Source organism: Venturia canescens, chromosome 2 (genome assembly GCF_019457755.1).
Source record: "Venturia canescens isolate UGA chromosome 2, ASM1945775v1, whole genome shotgun sequence".
In the NCBI taxonomy this organism is placed as follows: domain Eukaryota; kingdom Metazoa; phylum Arthropoda; class Insecta; order Hymenoptera; family Ichneumonidae; genus Venturia; species Venturia canescens.
In genome coordinates, this window is record NC_057422.1 from 9,230,158 (window position 1) to 9,247,036 (window position 16,879).

Consider the following 16,879-nt stretch of genomic DNA (forward strand, 5'->3'; position numbering starts at 1 on the left):
AAGTCAAAAATGTTTAGCAACAATATTGAACGTTGCAAACGTACCTGATGCAGTGGAACCGGAAATGTTTGGAAGGAGAACATTTTTCCTTTTACTATTGATATCTTATTAAGCCTTGAAAACTCGCGGTGAAAGATGCGAGTGGGGAAAACAGGGAACAAATTCATCCACAAAGGGGACTCGAGTAGAGGGAGCAAGAAAATTAAAATACGAAAAAAGAAAAGGAGTTCTCTCAAGCGTCGATGACAGACCTGATCGAATTTAAATTCCCATTATTTTGCTGGTATACACGATTCGCAATGGCGATCACCACACTCGTCGATTGAATTGAGTGAAAAATGAGATGGTAAGAGAGAAAAGGAGAAAAAGAAGGAGGATTGAGAAAGAAGTTGGGAAGCGCTGGAAATCGTTTTCATTTCCGGCAAATCGACAGGGACGTTTTATTTTTATTTTTATTTTTATTTTTTTCGAAATAGCGCTCGCAAACGTAATAGTGCAATATCGAACGATCGGAATTGTTTCACGATTTTGTCCCTTACTTTACCTCAATTTATTGTTATTCGTAAAACTTGATACCGATCTAGGCTATTTTTCCCCCGATCACATACCAATTTAGTCGCGCTGCTTACACTCGCTTCCTCCATTCTTCTGCCGCAGGAAGATGGTTGTTGAAAGCTTTATAAAATCTACAGTTATACTTTGATAATTCTTATAACTTTTCCGATTTTAAAAATGTTCACCTAAAATAATGAAACAAACGAAAAATAGTTATTTTCGAATTGAATGTAAATCAGATTACTCCTTGCGAAATGGAACATTTTTTTCAGTTCTACCGATCTAGTTTTTCGATCAACAAACAAAATACAGAGAAGCTTGTATCGAGTATGCATACCAAGAGGCATGCGAATCGGTCGGAATCCGTAGCTCGAAGTTTGATAATTAGCGAAGCGCAAAGCTCCAATTAAAACGTGTAAGATTGAAAGTGGTATAGCTTTGATAGTGAAGGACGTAGCTACAATGCGAAGGAGTTGCCGGGAGAAATTTGAAAGTGGTGTGAGAAGCAGGAAAGCTAGACGGACCGGATATTACGTGAGATAAAAATCAAATTAACCTCGCGCCGTCGGGCCCGAAACCGCGAACGATCCTGGCGCATCGCGCGTTGGTTCAACGGGTGCGGCCCTTCGCGCGAATTCTCCCACAGGACAGCATTTTCGGCTGTGGATATATAGCCAGCCCGGCATAAGCGAATGCTTTGCTGCTTCTCGTATGACTCGAGCAGGTCAGAGCGGGAGAGGGCGAAGCAAGGGAAAAAAGAGAGGGAATGTCCTGATGGAGCTTCCCGTTACAATTCGTTGGGAATTGCAATTTCGTCCTTCCTCACTTCTGTAGAAGATTGCAATTTTCGGCTGCTAGCTTGCCGCATTTGCAAGAGTCACCTCGACCTACCCTTTTTATCCGAAAAAGCTTCTGCTCTGAAAAACGAACGTTCCCCAGATTTTTCTTCTCGTCTTTACCAGAAATAATCTCGTGTCTATTTATTTTATGATCGTTTGAAAACATGTTTCACTGTTGTCAAAGCATCACTCGTTTGGAGGTTTTTTTTTTAACGTTTCGTTACACGTTCGAATAAATTTAGGATTTAGAAATTACCATTTGTTCGTAGAAAGAGAACTGATTCGATTTTTTTTGTTTTCCTATTTTTTTGTCGTTCTGGTTCAACGCATCATGAGATAACGAATATATCAAAAATCATTTTTTGTTAATGTGAAAAAAACCAACAGTGCTTCCAACTTTAGATGACTACGAGTGACTATAAGTTTTCACACGATACATTCACATTATTTTTTACCACACATTCATTTTCTACGAACATTATATTCACCGCATTTATATTATTAGTGCATAAGTTTGTATACAGGGACGTACTCTGACTTAATTAGTCAAATGAAAAATAATACACTTCTATGTTGAGCCTAATTTGAAATAATGAGAAAATACATTACACACTAAAATAGAACAAAATTTTTATTTGAAAAAAATTGGAGAACTCAGTTTTGGGTTCCCATTATAAAATTCCATAGAGAATAAATACATAATTAATTTCAGCAAATTATTGTATACAAACAATTTTTTTATGTCTGAAAATTTGTTAAATATTTTTATAAAGTTTTTGAAGAATATTTTTACATTCGTATATATTTTTGTATGTTTCAGGTGAGATAAAACATTTCTACGATGTCCCTGCATGGATACAATAGAAAAAATATTCGCATAGTATCATCAGGGTAAGGAAGGAATAATGGAAGCCGTCATTTTTATTAGCATAAATCATACAGCTGACACACTTGTCCGAGGATGCGAAGGCATATGAATAGAAACATTTTACGATGCTGTAAATCTTCCTCAACGTAACACCCCATCCTCCTAATAGGAACGCTCACAAAACTGTTTCGTGTTCTATTTTCAACATTATACGAGAGCAATATTTTTTCCAACATGGTAGTGCGAGGATTGCTGATTTCATTTTACTACTTTTACATTAAACAAACATTGTTCCTCAGTACAAGCTGAATAAACATGCAAAATGTAGTAACGGATCTGTGTCAGAGTAGGCCCTATTGAGGTCGAAAAATATGGAAAACGATTGATGAGCGATCGACTGATTAATGAGTCCATGATGACACATTTTATAAGGATCCCCTTGAAAAATGTATCGCGATTTATTTCATTTCGATTTCTGCACAATCCTCAATGAATTTTGGGCATGCGAGATTTTTTTGCAAAATAAACAATCGTTGCGTAGACTTTTTCTTCGTATTCATTCGGATGAATACGTGCCATAAAAATTTGCATCTGTCAGTTCACGGTTCCAATAATGATTGACGTTTTTCTAGGCTAAAAAGCTTATCACTTGCAAGTTTATCTTCCCCATGTTCAATTAGTGCATTAAACAAAAAATTAAGCACCCGATTGAGTAGCATGCAGTAACAGTTGCCTCAGAATATAAATCATGATGCAAAGATCGGTGAACGCGGCGTTAGAGGAATGGAGATGGGGTTTTTAAATGGGGCTCGAACACATTATGGGCTCGTGATCGATCCTCATGAGTTTTTCCAGTAGTTCTTTTATTTTATCCGAAAAGCGAAGATGGTATGTAAGCTATGGGATCGCAGCACAGACAAGTTAAAATGGCTGACCACAAAAATCCCGAGTGCCAAGGATTCGGGAATTTGCTGATGAATTCGCGGAATGTGGAGCTTCCACTTTTGAGCGTAGATACGTGCGTTGTCGAACGAGCCAATGAAATTTTCCAAAATCACTCTCTTTCCGAATTCCTTGATTCTCAATGAAAGCGAACGCCGATACGGTGGGATAATTGTGTCGAATTTTCGTTAAAATATAACTTAAATGTGACAGCATTATCGAGCCAGAGCATGGGTATAGAAAACACGGTGAAAAAGTTTGTAGTGCCACACAAATCATCCACCGTTCCCTATATTCGCACAGGAAAGAGAAGCAAACAAGTTAGCGGAGGTTTAGAAAAACTGTGAAGCTTTCGTACAACAGATTTTCATAATCCCTCAAGGGGCTGTGCGAGAGCTTTCGTGGAGCTTTATATAGCGGAAAAATAATAATTTGCCCGCGTGCATAAGAACCCCGGCGCAAGGTGCACAACTCTTACAGTCTCGGCTTGGTTGAACTACGATACGACGAAATTTTTTCCTCTCGACGGTCGCTGCAGATGGCAATCCACGTTTTTGACACATATGGGCTGGCGTGCACTTCCGTGCACGCCACTTTGACATGCGTGCATGTACCGGTTGGATGAATATAATCCCCGGGGCGTTTTAACTCGAGGAAACATATGACCGACTATAAAACTTGGTGAAGTTCGCAAAGGCCAGTCCCCACCTGTACGAGGCTTTTATTCAAACTGCATGGCCGAATTATATGTTCATTGCAGATGTAAACTTAGGTACTAGTGGATTTGTACATGGGAGGAAAGATACGCGCGAGGGTGTGTAACGAGAGGTGTCTGTATAGGAGCTCCCAACGAGGAGGACTGCTTTCGAGAAAATGATGTGTTGAAAAAAGGTAAATAACCAGCTGAAATGTCGAAGCAGTGAAAAGATATTCGTCACAAGTATATTGTCGCTCTAGATATCGAGGCGTGATATTGAAACGATGGTGACTGAATGCGGAGGTCCAGAAGGAAAAAAAGTGTTCGATACAGAGGGTTGAAATTCATCTTTCGATTGTCAGTCCTGTCACAAGAAAAAACGGAACGAGCCTTTTGTGCGAAGTAAAAAAGTTCTGTCGATTCTTTCTTAACGGACGGCAGTTCGTTGAAAAGAAATGTGAAATATGGCTTGTGGAATTTTGGAAAATTTAGGGGGAATATCCCTTGATACGATTTTTATTCAATACTCGAATTGTAAATGAGTCACTCGACGCTACGATTGTAGTGCAGTAAAATTGGCGAACCAACGAAACCATGGACATGTTATTCTGTGGTACATCAGCTTGAATTGTGCTCAATTCTTTTGCGTGTTTGAATAGTGTTTGAATAGTGAAAGGAGAATGCAGACCGTAGATGCAAAAATTTAACGAGACACTATTTTCGCTCGTGCTTCATACTTTTCAGCAAAGTTTCACTGGATTATTCCATTAACCAAACACGAAGGAGTCTTCTGTTATAAAACGGTGATAAATTTTAAGTCTTTAATCATCTTCCACTCGGATGAACTTTAAAAAGATCTCAAAGTAGCGTCGTCAACTTTTCTTCCATATAAAAGGAAAATTGTGAGATTATTTTCATGTGGTATTGAAAAAAGTATAAGATGCCGGAATTCTCAACAATATGTATGAAGCTCAATCGTGCAGTAGGTTGTTCTTGCGAGTGAACACACTCAAAAACAGGACTGACCTATTTCAACGTGTGAGAACAAAGAGCACGTTTTGTATCTGAAAAATCACGATTTTCGATCTACGTGTCATTTTTTGGGGAAAACTCTTGATCGTTTTATACTGCGGTATACGTAGGAAGCGAAGCAATCTGTAATGGTAAGAAAACTATGGTGATAACGAAGAAAAACGTCTACATTTCTGGAGCAGCCTGCGGCGAGCACGTATCAGTTGGAGAAAAACGAGAGAAGGATTCGGGATTTGCTGCGGAACCGAAGATGATAGACATTGGCTTAAGTCCAAAGTTCACCGGACGTTCCCAGAGTTCCCAGAGAATCGCTGGTAAACCAAAGATCCGAGGATATCCCGAATTTATATACCCGGACAGAATAATCTATATATTTTCTCATTGGAGCAAAAGAAGGCGGAAGTAATAGATAAGAAGAGAGGAAAAATACGACGAGTACTTTCCCCCTGTGTGTGTGGGTGTCAATGACGATCACAGATCGATTGCCTCTTCCGTGAATATGCTGAAAAATATATGAAACATAAACTCGAGATGAGACGATCTGAATGTTTTAGAATTCAACCCTCGTCCATTGAGCGTTATCTGCTCAACGGGGCGTCCCCGATGAAAGAGCATGTATACGTATTTTCGCCTGTCTCAAGCTCCGGCAGGAGTACACACACTTAACGATCCATACAACTCTATGTCTCATGTGGGTAAGTTTCCCCAATCGTGATTAAACGAACAGACTAGCTCCCGGACGTAGGTATCATTAATCTGGATTACTTAGCGTGAGCGTTTCATCGGACAGTTAGCTCAACAACACGGGCATAGCTTTCTCTCCATAACTCAGTAACCCGTCCGATATCATAGCATGACGTAGTACGACCTTATTCGTGAAAAGCCTAGAGCTCCCTTTACCTTGAACTATTCGACTCGGCGCGAGTATAGACGTTGTGCGAAAAGCTGCCTATGCTGATGTGTCAATCGCGTGATTTCTCGGACGCGTAGTCCGGCCTTCGACTCGATCGTTGTGTTCAAGTTCTCAGCGGGACTGCATTGCGAGATGTTTCTCATGAACTTTGACAGCATTTTCACTACCGGATATCGTCAGGTTTTTCTTCAAAAATACGTACTCGAGTGCGTCCTCGTCTCCGGGTAGAAGTGTCTGAACTTTCATTTATCACACTTTCGAAGTGGTGGGTAATAAAGAAAAGTTAAGTTTCCGTCGTAATGCTGAGATGATACGGCCCTGGAGTGACATGCCCGGACTGACTGATGACCTGACTCACGAGAGGAAGGTCTCTCCTGCAAGGGACTGAGTCATTTTTTAAATAAGCTCAATCCTAACTTATTCATAACACCTTTACAGATGGTGGGTAGACCCTTCTTTCCAATTCCTAAATGAACATGAATAATGTCTGTTCGAGAAAAGAGTAGAAGGAACGATTTTTTTATTACGAAGCGAATGGCCATCACATTTGACGATAAAATCTTCAAGATCGATTATGGTTTTACTCTTTTTTTCAATGATTTTTTCGTCTTTTTTTTTTGTCCATTTTTTTTGTCTACGTCAGTGTTCGAGTAGATCTGGTTTCAGTCCGAGTTGGACGACCATTGTGAACCTACGAGCCAACGCTGCTACTCTCCACATCCAGTTTCTACACGGGATTAACTTTGTTCAGGACTTTTTGGTACGTTCTGAATTAACCGATAGACCGGGGAGGGGATCGTAACGCTGCATATGAAGCTCCCTGAGTAATTCTACGAGACCCAGATGTTTCAGTAGCCACGCTGGAAATGTGTTTTATGTGCCACGAGCTAAACTGTTTTAATCCACTGATAAAACTTAACCTTCATCGTCGAGAGAAAGCCTAGGGCCCGAGTCTGATGTCCACTCCCGCTTTCTACAGTTTTCCTGCCAGTGTGTGCTCCGTCAGATCTTTTGGATGCCCACATTTGGAAGCAAGTGGAATGAGCGCAGCCGGGAATTTCAAAAGGTCACTAGGTTGTTCGCGAACATTTGCAGCTCCTCGGTGAAACCAGATCACCGCAAGTTCGAAAAACGCCTGTGTGCAAGAGACAAAAGACAGTAGAGGGAAAGCGACAGCGAAGGAGGGCTCCGGAACTTCCTGGGTCACAATTTATAACCGAGAAACTGTCCCACTATGTGTACAATGTCTGACTGTACGTTCGAGAATTAATGGCCCAAAGTATTAAAGCTGCATTCCGATGCAATGGACATCCTTTATAAGAATCTTCTAATCCCACATACAAATACAGCACTGCATGGGAAAACACGTTTTTTTATAACTATTCTACATAAACGCAAATTCTTCGTTTTATGCGTCGCATTTATTTGATTCGGTTTCATAATATCAATGATGAAACTATTTGGCAAATAAACTGTTGACGCAGCACTATACGGATGTTCCGTTGGCTTCTCGACTGGTTTTAGAATTCCAATCAACGTAGCGGTCAAGAAAAGCTCTCGGGGTTTTGATAACAGGCGCGGTTTTATTTGGGTTGATGTGTAAACCCGCGTAGTGCTTAAACAATGGGAATCTACAGTGTGTAGACCACCATTTTAGCGTGCCAAATTAGTGGCACTTTGGTCCCGAAATTGGTATGTACATCGCATCGTATTCGAATAAGAGAAAACAGTGAAGCTCAAGAGAGCAGGATGTGCAGGGTATCGAGGCGTATTCTCTTCGCTCGAGTTAATTGTATAAATTTACAACGAATTAACGGCGTCTCACCGAGGCGGTGAACATTGGTGCTCGCTCGTATTCTATGCGAATGTGTAACATTTAAACTTGAATGGAAACCTCCCTTTTGCCTGACAAGCAAAACTTGCTGAGGGGTGGAACACACCCAAACACACCAACCCTCATAACGCTACCAAACTCTCGTCGCATATATTACAACTTGTACTGTAATCTGAATCAGATAAGAATACTAATCACCGAAGGATATTTCTTCGACCAGGACGTTACCATTCGTTAAAAGGCATTTCGAATTAATTATTCACCGAGTCCGGGATTCAGTGAGTAGCGGGTAAATGAAAATTGAATAAAGTTTTACTTCGTTCTTACAGAGTGTTAAATTCAATTGAATATTTTCTGTTATCAAAGGTTCTTGGTAATGCATTTTTGGAATATAAGCACTCTATTTCGAATCCGCAGCAAAATTTTCCTCAGAGGTAATATATCTGGAAGGAAAATTCTAATAAACCAGAATTCTTGAAACCTAGTTTAATGAGGAAAGAGTAGCTGCCATTATTATCTGCTTGATAATTTCGATTGCTCGAAATACACCAAAGCCTCAAAAACTTTCAATAGTTTACCATCTGACGGCCACGCAATTCGAGAACTAAAAAATGTCGGAACAGCCAAACGTGAGGGTGGAAACGTCTTGGCCTTTCGAGGCATCAGAGTGCCGTGGTACGGATGCCGTTGGAAGGTACAACTCTCGACGGAGAAGTGAAGAAAGAGTCGGTGTACACGTATATATAGAAAGTGAGAGAGGTAGAGCTGAAAAGTGCGGTGAAGAATGAGGAAGAAAAAAATCCAGAGGTTTCGCGAGCGAGTAAGCACTTGAGGCTTGGCTGGGGTTCGTGGTTCAAGACGATCGAAGCCACTTAGCCAAGGGACGGCTGCTTCTTACGGTGTTCTCTTTCTCGTCATTGCGTTCTTTCGCTTCCTCGCTCTCAACTGTGGAGTGATTTCCAATTTTTCTTCCGAGAGAGTCTTGCGCAGCAGCGAGACGACGAAGAAGAATCGACACGTGCTGGGTGCATGATGAGACCACCTGCGCAAATCACGATTCTCTACCGGAGTAATTCTTTTGGAGCGTGATTTCATCAAAACCAAGACATTATGCAGTCAAGACTCCTCGCAACTCGCCATAACGACTCCTGTTAAATTAACATCTTCCCCAGTAAGTTTCCCAGTTGGGAATAGTCTTGAAAACGCTCCTCGATTTTTCACTCCTCCATCTCCCTATGAGTCCATCAAAAAATCGAATCTCATTAATCCTTCAAACGTCCCATCCGATCCAAAGCTACGCACTTTTCGCGACGATCTTTTCGATCGTTTCACACGTTTCTAACCACCAAAGTTAGGATTGCAAATCGACAGAATCTCGTATTCTCATAATTCAAATGATTGTAGCTCACCCAAATCGTTTTTTCCCTACTACATGCTTCATTTGCGACAGCTCATATAGCAGATGTACAGACTAGGTAGGCAACCTCGTAGGGTGGCTTCATGGGTGAAAAGACCATGGCTGTGAGGCGTATCGCGTTTCCACAGGACTGAACGGGACCACCACGCCGTAATGCCAAAGCAACCGTGACGGAACTTGGGTAAGAGGACCATGGTTGTGTGGTCCATACAGGATCAGCGATGATGTAGGAACGTGGAAAGTGAAAAGCTCCCGACGGATGGGAATAGAGGGGCGGGGGGCAGGAGGAGGCTGGTAAGGGGTATAAAACCTGTCACTTCGCACACATACACCGAACTGTAGATAAATCCGGTAACGTGTTTCGCGTCTCGTTGTTAATGCGAGATAGGATTATACGCTTCGAGTGCAAAAGATTCGTTATTGTAGGCGGAATGGCTGGTGGTATCCAAGATAGCGTCTTCCGAAGCTGTGTGACGCACTCACGTGCGATCCAACGACATCCTTCGATGTCCACTCGTAGGGCATTACTCCAACGAGTAATTGCACGAAATCCATTACTCACTGGCTACACGTTCTGCACACATTGATCTCTTTCCAAACCCTTCCAAATGGTTGCTCCGGTAAATTGGCAATTTTTCGATACGCTGGACCCGCAGATCACTTTAGGAGTCGTTTTTGTATCATTTTGAGTCCAGCCAATTTTCTATCGCAAGATAGAGCTCGTGTGGAGATGGATGGGAAAAGAGGTTGATTAACGGTTGAAACGACGAGGCTACGGTGTGCAGTTAAAACCCACTTGCTTCAGATCTAATCAACCTCTGGACTTTTCCAGGGATCTCTGCTCGTCTTAATTTCATTTTTGTTGAAGTACCGATACTTCCATTTCCAATGTTCCCTGCAGATACCAGGAAAACCCATTTTAATTTAATTACCTTGCATTCGGCCACACTGTATGACCCCGATTCTCACAGTTCTCAATATAAACAAATGATTTTTCGTTCGTAAATACATCTAATGAACTCGAGATTGAACGCACCGTAGAAATCAATTTCTCAACTAATCGATCGTCTCTGTGGGAAGAGCGTTATTGGGAAAAAATTGTTCACTCCCCACTCTACAGTGAATAGCTCTGCACTCCATATTTACTCAGAATCGGTGGAGCTAACTACTCTGCTAGTTCCAGCTTGCATAAGACCACTTGTTCTATGTGCGAATTTGATGAAATTTTTCGAAACCATAAAGGAAAGGGCATCGATTGGCAAAGAGCAGGGGAAATTGGATAAATTGCATTTCATATTCAACCAATCTCTATCATATTATTATTTTTGAGTTGACAATCAACCGTTTTCGGTTTGTCAGCCCTTAGCTGATCAACTTTCCATGGTTTCAGATGTGTTTGGATTCACGATCAAGAGAAGGAGAACGTCAAGTTGTTTCTTTTTCTCCAAAAGATATTCGCGAATTTTCGCCAAAGTTTGGTTGAATACTTCATAGAGGATTATAGGGATAGGTCGGGTATGCTGCGGGATTTCGGTTCTCCCACCATCGCGCTCCGTTACCATATCGACATCCGCAGTGCTGCTGTTGGCTACGGTCCAATTTCTACTTCGAGCTTCCGCGTTCAGCCCGGGCTAGCTCGGAGGGTCGTTAGTCCACATTTTCACGTCGTCTTTGTCGCACTTGTTCAGGAGAAATGAAGGAACGAAAAGCGGAAGAAGGAGAGAAAGACGCGGGGGGCATCGGGGCAGAGAGAGAGGACGATGCACGCGATGCTCTTTTCCTTGTCCGGCGGATTCTCGCCACCCTGTAATGTGCCGTATAGATATAAAAAGGAGGACACGACTAGAGCGGGGAAAAATTGAAAAATAAATTCGCTATTTCCATCGGCACATACTCGATACGATTATAAATGGCCCTTGGCGAGTATATGTTGTTGGCCGACTCGTACAGCTGGAGGGCAAGAAGTATGTGCAATCTAATAAAGTAAATTTAACAATTTGTATGGCTGTACAGCTTGCAGCGATCCTCTACGACTTTGATCAATGTATCGTGAAAAATTGGAAGCTCCAAAGATCCACGTACAAATGTGGCGACAGTATAATACAATGTTCGTGTGTATTCCACGTGTAAAGCGTATGAAACTGATGGGAGTCGCAAAGAAGTTTCGTCTCGAATCTCTAGCTCATGTGTCGCTGATCGTGTGTGCATGAGTCTCAGTGCGTAAGTGTTTACGCCGGGAAAACTTCAAAGTCTCTGTTCCTTTCTGTCTTTTTCCCATCTTCTTCTGGCCCTTTGCAACTCACCCGACGGTGACGTCCGCTTGCCAGGACCTCCTTTCTGCCATTCCTTTTCGTTTAGAGAAGGGGGTTCGTTCAGCTACATGAATTCACCGGACGAAAAGTTCCATTTTTAAACAGCTGACGCACCGACGAAAGTGATCCTGGGAACGACGCGCAACGGTGATGATGCGATGATATCAGTATCGTTACTCTTTCCGAGTATCTTCACCACGCTAATCAATTTTCAATCGTTGCCGTTTCCAGGGCTTTCAAAACTCCTTGACTGACCTAAAAATGCCACTCAAAGTCTCACCGGAGTTGGATCATTGGGATAAAAAATGTGAGCGAAGTTCAATCAAAATATCATTTCATTTGGTTGAAAAGTTTTTTGATTAATTGAGCATTTTTTGTTTTGTTTTTGGTATCTTCTATAAAAGCACCTTTCCTTACATCGATAACCGAGCTGAATTCGAGTGAGGATCGACTCGTTATCATAGACTCAGTATTGTCAGCAAAGATTCATTTTGCGTCGGTGATCGAGGTCGCTGTAACAACAAAAGCGAGAGTCCATTAATGCAAGCCACGAGAACGACGTACCAGGAGTACTTGCAGCATTTCAAGCCCCTTTAACCTTTAATGACCACAATAAATACCGGCAGTAGCCGTGGAAATGGCCATAATTTACATTCATCTATGCGTCCAAATGCAACGAAATCTTCACCGGATTACCTCGCTTTCCAGCAGCCTTACGCCTTCTCGCCCCATTATTCATCGTTCGCACAACCCTTTCGTGCTTCCCTCCGAATTTCAAATGAAACTACAATTTTTTTGACGACGCACACTCGCCGCTCACACGGTTATCGCTCTCCGTGAATTTAGATGTTATCACTTTTTACGCTCTCCGCTATCGCCGTCCTACTCTCGTATATACCTGGAAAATAGTGACAGCGAATGTTCGTTCGAAGGGGCTTGTGCATTGGAGCAGGAAAATTAGGTCGAGGGAGGCAGAAGTTTGTGTTTGAGCTTGACTAGTGCAATATCTCGAACTGTTTTAACATTCTTACTCGGGATAGCATTTACAACTTTTGTATGGCAAAATTTTCGGTGCCACGAAAAAGTGGATGCTGTATACCTTATCTATAATCAAAATCTAGCGATGGAACCACTAAAAAGGTCGAAACTTGACTTTGTACGGAGTATAATGAAAAAAAAAGCTTTTTGACGATACTGCCGTTTCATGGAGACGAACGAAATGAAAATCGCGTGCCCAAATGAAATCGTCCCATTGTGAATATGCATGAGTCCATTTCAATCGACCGAACTTTTCCTAAACCAATAGATGAGTTTCATATCTGTCGTAACGGATATTGCATCAACGGATGCATGCTTTCGTTACATAAAAAGTGACACACATGCACCAGCACATTTTACTGCATTATGCAGCTGCTGTTCCCATTCAGTTTAATTTATTTCCTTAACGGCCACAACCGCAACCAAGCCCTGAAATATACGTATAACGGTGCCACTGTTACTCCCTACTATTTTCGGAGAAATCCTGCTCCGAGTACATTGACCTAGTCTTGGAATATTCGTGAAGTTAGGACTCTGTTAAGACCAAAACTCGTTTGAGTGTGGCTGGCTACCCAAGCACGTTTACAATACAGTCGTAAAAATTTCATCTCCGCACGCCCGTAAGCCAGCAACACTGGCCAATCATTGACCAGTAAAGAGCTGTTATCTCAATCCTAGTCCAGAATTACGGATAAAGTTACGCGGAGGCAGCAATCAAAATGATGAATTCTGCAGCATAGCACCAATCGAGTAAATTTCAGGCAGCGGACGTGGTCACGATGCCTGATTCAATTGTACCCACGGTCGTTCGTTATGTTCACTAATTCAGATACATCATCAATGGGCCCGTTTGTATCAGTGACAAAAACTACCCAACAGGGTATTCTTGGGAATTCAGTTATCTTCAATTTTTGGCTATTTGCGCTGATACGTAAAATAATGGACAGTGAAAACGCTGATCGATGAAGAAGATGTTGTGGAAAAATTGGACCATTCGATGACAATTACAAAAGTCGATGGCGAAGATATAACGTAACCGGATAGGGAAGCGATGCTTCTGACATCTGTAATATTTAGCTTTCAGTAGCATAACCGATAAAGGGTTACGACATGTGATAATTTACGATCGAATCTCCCGTTGGGAATTGAAAAGGTTCACGAGGACGTTTTCCTGGAGGATGAAAGAGTAAAGAGACATTCGTCTGCTCGGACGTTCGATAAAGGATTTTTCCAGAACATACACACGCACAAAGGAAAAAAACGAGTGGATACTGATCGAATTCTCAGAGTTTGTATGTTTGAAATGAGATTGGAACGATTCCGTCGTATTCTTCGAATCGCCTCTCATAAATCGATTCCCAAAACGATCATATTTTATTATATGAGCTATAAATGTCCGGCCTGTCTTAAATAAAGATTGAGAGAAGTAAGACACTGAGATTCTTGGGAGATTGAATATATGCGGGTGAAAATATGCCAATAACGTAGGAGAAATCAAACGGAGGTTGAAATCATTACGACGCTATTTTCTTCCTGCTGTCGAAACTGTAGCAATCTTTTATAAATTTACAGCTTCCCTACTGTCTGACGTACAAGAATACTACGCTTGAATTCCTGACGAAAAAAGCGTACAATGGAGCAACGCTAAGAACGAGAGCGAAAAAAAAATTCGGCGTTTTTGTTCCCCTTGGGTTGACCTACTTGAGGACACGTTCACAGCTCTCCATCGGGATCATTCGATTTCGTTGGAAGAAATGACCCGAAGTTCCGGATCACCGATTCAAAATGTTCGGAATAAGGTGTGTAGAATGGAATCGAGAGGAAAATAGGAAAAGCGAGATAGAGCGAGTGATTTTAAGCACTTGTCCTTTTTTCGACATGCCTTCAGCCAAGAGGTTTATGATCTGCGGGGGAAAGCGAGTTTCAACCAATGCTATATTGAGTCCATGCGAAGAGGGATAATCTACCATAGTATATATTCCATTCGTGTCCGATATCCGTTGGGGTTGAATGTTATATAGAACGGTTTCAGTTGCCGCAGATGAGAAAGGGCTCAAGCAGAGAGCCAACGAGAGAGGAGCTACGCGAGAGAGCCAGACTTCACCGCGGCCTCTCCGCAATATCCTTGCTAAGTACGTTCGATTGTAAGTCGTGGTAGGTGTGCGGTTTAAGGTTGATTTACGGTCGGTGCTCTCCACGAGGAACGCCAGGAGTGAAATAGCGAATTGGCCAGTACAGTCGTTCAAGCTTCTCGTAGCTATCCAAGGCCGCAACTAGGGATTATATACAAGAGGGGATGTGAGAGATTTTAACGTACGGTACGACCTATGGTTTGTAACAAGACAGAAAAGGATAGAACGCCTATTGCACGTGAGTGGACTTCCGGCGTTCAACTACCATTATAAAGCTCCCTCGAGTCGTAGAATACCAAAGTCAACGTAGAATAAACTGCAGCCATTCTCGCTACGTAGATATTTTACCGGCTTAATCATCATCGCATTATTTACGGGAACACACCGTCGCGAACGGACTAGATCCAGTCATTAACGTGCAGGTTCTACCCAAAAGTACGTCCCGGTTATATATGTTTCACGTACACTAAATATATAGCAAGAAAAATCCTTGAAGAGAGCCACCACGATCTCTTCGTTTCTTAGTAGGAATGGCGGATTTTAACTAAACAAGAAGAAAACTCAGAGTTTGGGAGTGATGCGTCCTTCATTCTTAATACAGATTATCTAATCATTGTTGTCTAATCGAATGAAAAATATATTAGAACTATTATCTGTCGATGACTGTTGTCATAGCTTCAATAGCTGAATTCTGCGATGTGGGAATTTTTTCATAATACAAAATGCAGAATGGAAATGTTCCAGTATGATATTTTTGAGCATCCTTTTTTTGGGTGTCGGTGTTGTGCATCATCGGTGAAAAAAAAAAGAATCATTTTCAGTAGTAGAGAATTTAATTTATTTGTATTATTAATGCATTATAATGAAGGCTAGAAATGATTATACAATGACACGAGAGACTATGTTATCGGAAAGATCGTTCTATCTTAGTCTGATTCAAAACGGCGCAGAGTTAATTTGAAGCTTGGCAGTCCGAGTCGAGAGGAAAAAGTCCCGGCTAGTGAGAATGGTCAGAAAAAGAAGGAGTGGAGGAAAGAAAATCGATCATCGGTGAAGTGGTATGAGATTTAACGGGGCTGGGAAGACTCGGATGAGATGACGTATAAGGTAAGGAAGGGAGGACTCGGAACTTCTGAGCTATACGGGAAAGCGGAAGAGAGTAACTGCAATTAGTCAGACAATTGAGTTCTCCTTAAAAGGATCAACCCGGTATGCCCGTGCGGGTATGTTCCACACCTCTTCGAGACGGAAGAGCGAGCGAGAGCAGCCTCCACTCAGAACAATCAGACTCTGGGAAACCCCAGGACTTTTCTCGTGTGCGATGGGGAGAAGAGTTGGTAGATTCTCGACGCCTTCGAGGCGTCCCTCCTCCATCCTCGTTCCTCTTAGAATGTGCCCTACGACCTTTTCATCACCGTGGCCATCAAGCATCTCGAACTCGTCGCACGGCCCTGAATTTCGCCGGGGTATTTTTCTTTTCTTCTCACTTTTCACCTCGCTCCTCCCGACACTACAAACAAAAAAAAAAGAAAATGCTCGAGCTATTTCGTATTTGAATAATGAAGTCAAGCTTTCTGCCGGTGCTTATATCCACCGTCATTCTAAGATTCTACTTCGCTCTTCCTCTATTATTAAATTTCTCTATCGCCGGCCGGAGTTTCGGACCACCGACCTCGAGATTCCAACCATTCAAGTCAGGCCAAAGCACTCAGTTATTCCACCCAGACCAAGTCATCCAGAGTCAACGAGACGCGACGGCATTTCCGAAATTTTCCCTCGATATCCATCACGACCTACCCTTTTTTAAATTCTTATTTTTTATTTATAGAATTCCCGAAAAAAAAACTGCATTCAAATTTATGAAACTGAGGAAACACTTTGTTTATCGTATTTCTCATGATTATGATGAGTTCACGAATGAATCGACCGTCTCGCATTGCTTTAAATTCGCTGAACAAACGAATTGCCACCGCATCGTAAAGTGGCTAAGAGTTCATATTTTCTGAACGTAACAGAAATTTATTCCGTCGAGTTAATACGTACGAAAAAATTTCGATGAGAATGACCACTGTGGCGTAGAAAATGAATATCGGAGAGCCACGACATTCGTGTCCAGATAGGCTCATTGGATGATAGTGTATGAAAAAGCAAATGAAAAATCTTTTTCTTCATACCTCGGTCGAAAGTACGCACTTTCGGCCCCGATTTCAGGGCCGAAAGTTCAACATTCCTGCATTGGTAAAAAAAAAACACGCTCGCTGTGACAGCGGGAGCAAAAATTTTTCTCTGCACACCTTAGT

General features: G+C 41.9%; 1 protein-coding gene across 1 annotated transcript in view; it reads left to right on the plus strand.

Moving 5' to 3' along the window:
* Positions 1-5,075: 5,075 nt before the first annotated feature.
* Positions 5,076-16,879, plus strand: part of cpx (complexin) — a 90,397-nt gene continuing 78,593 nt past the window's right edge. Inside the window, exon 1 of the mRNA XM_043413390.1 lies at positions 5,076-5,247. Coding sequence (XP_043269325.1) covers positions 5,076-5,247 — 172 coding nt within the window. The remainder of the gene's footprint in view (positions 5,248-16,879) is intronic.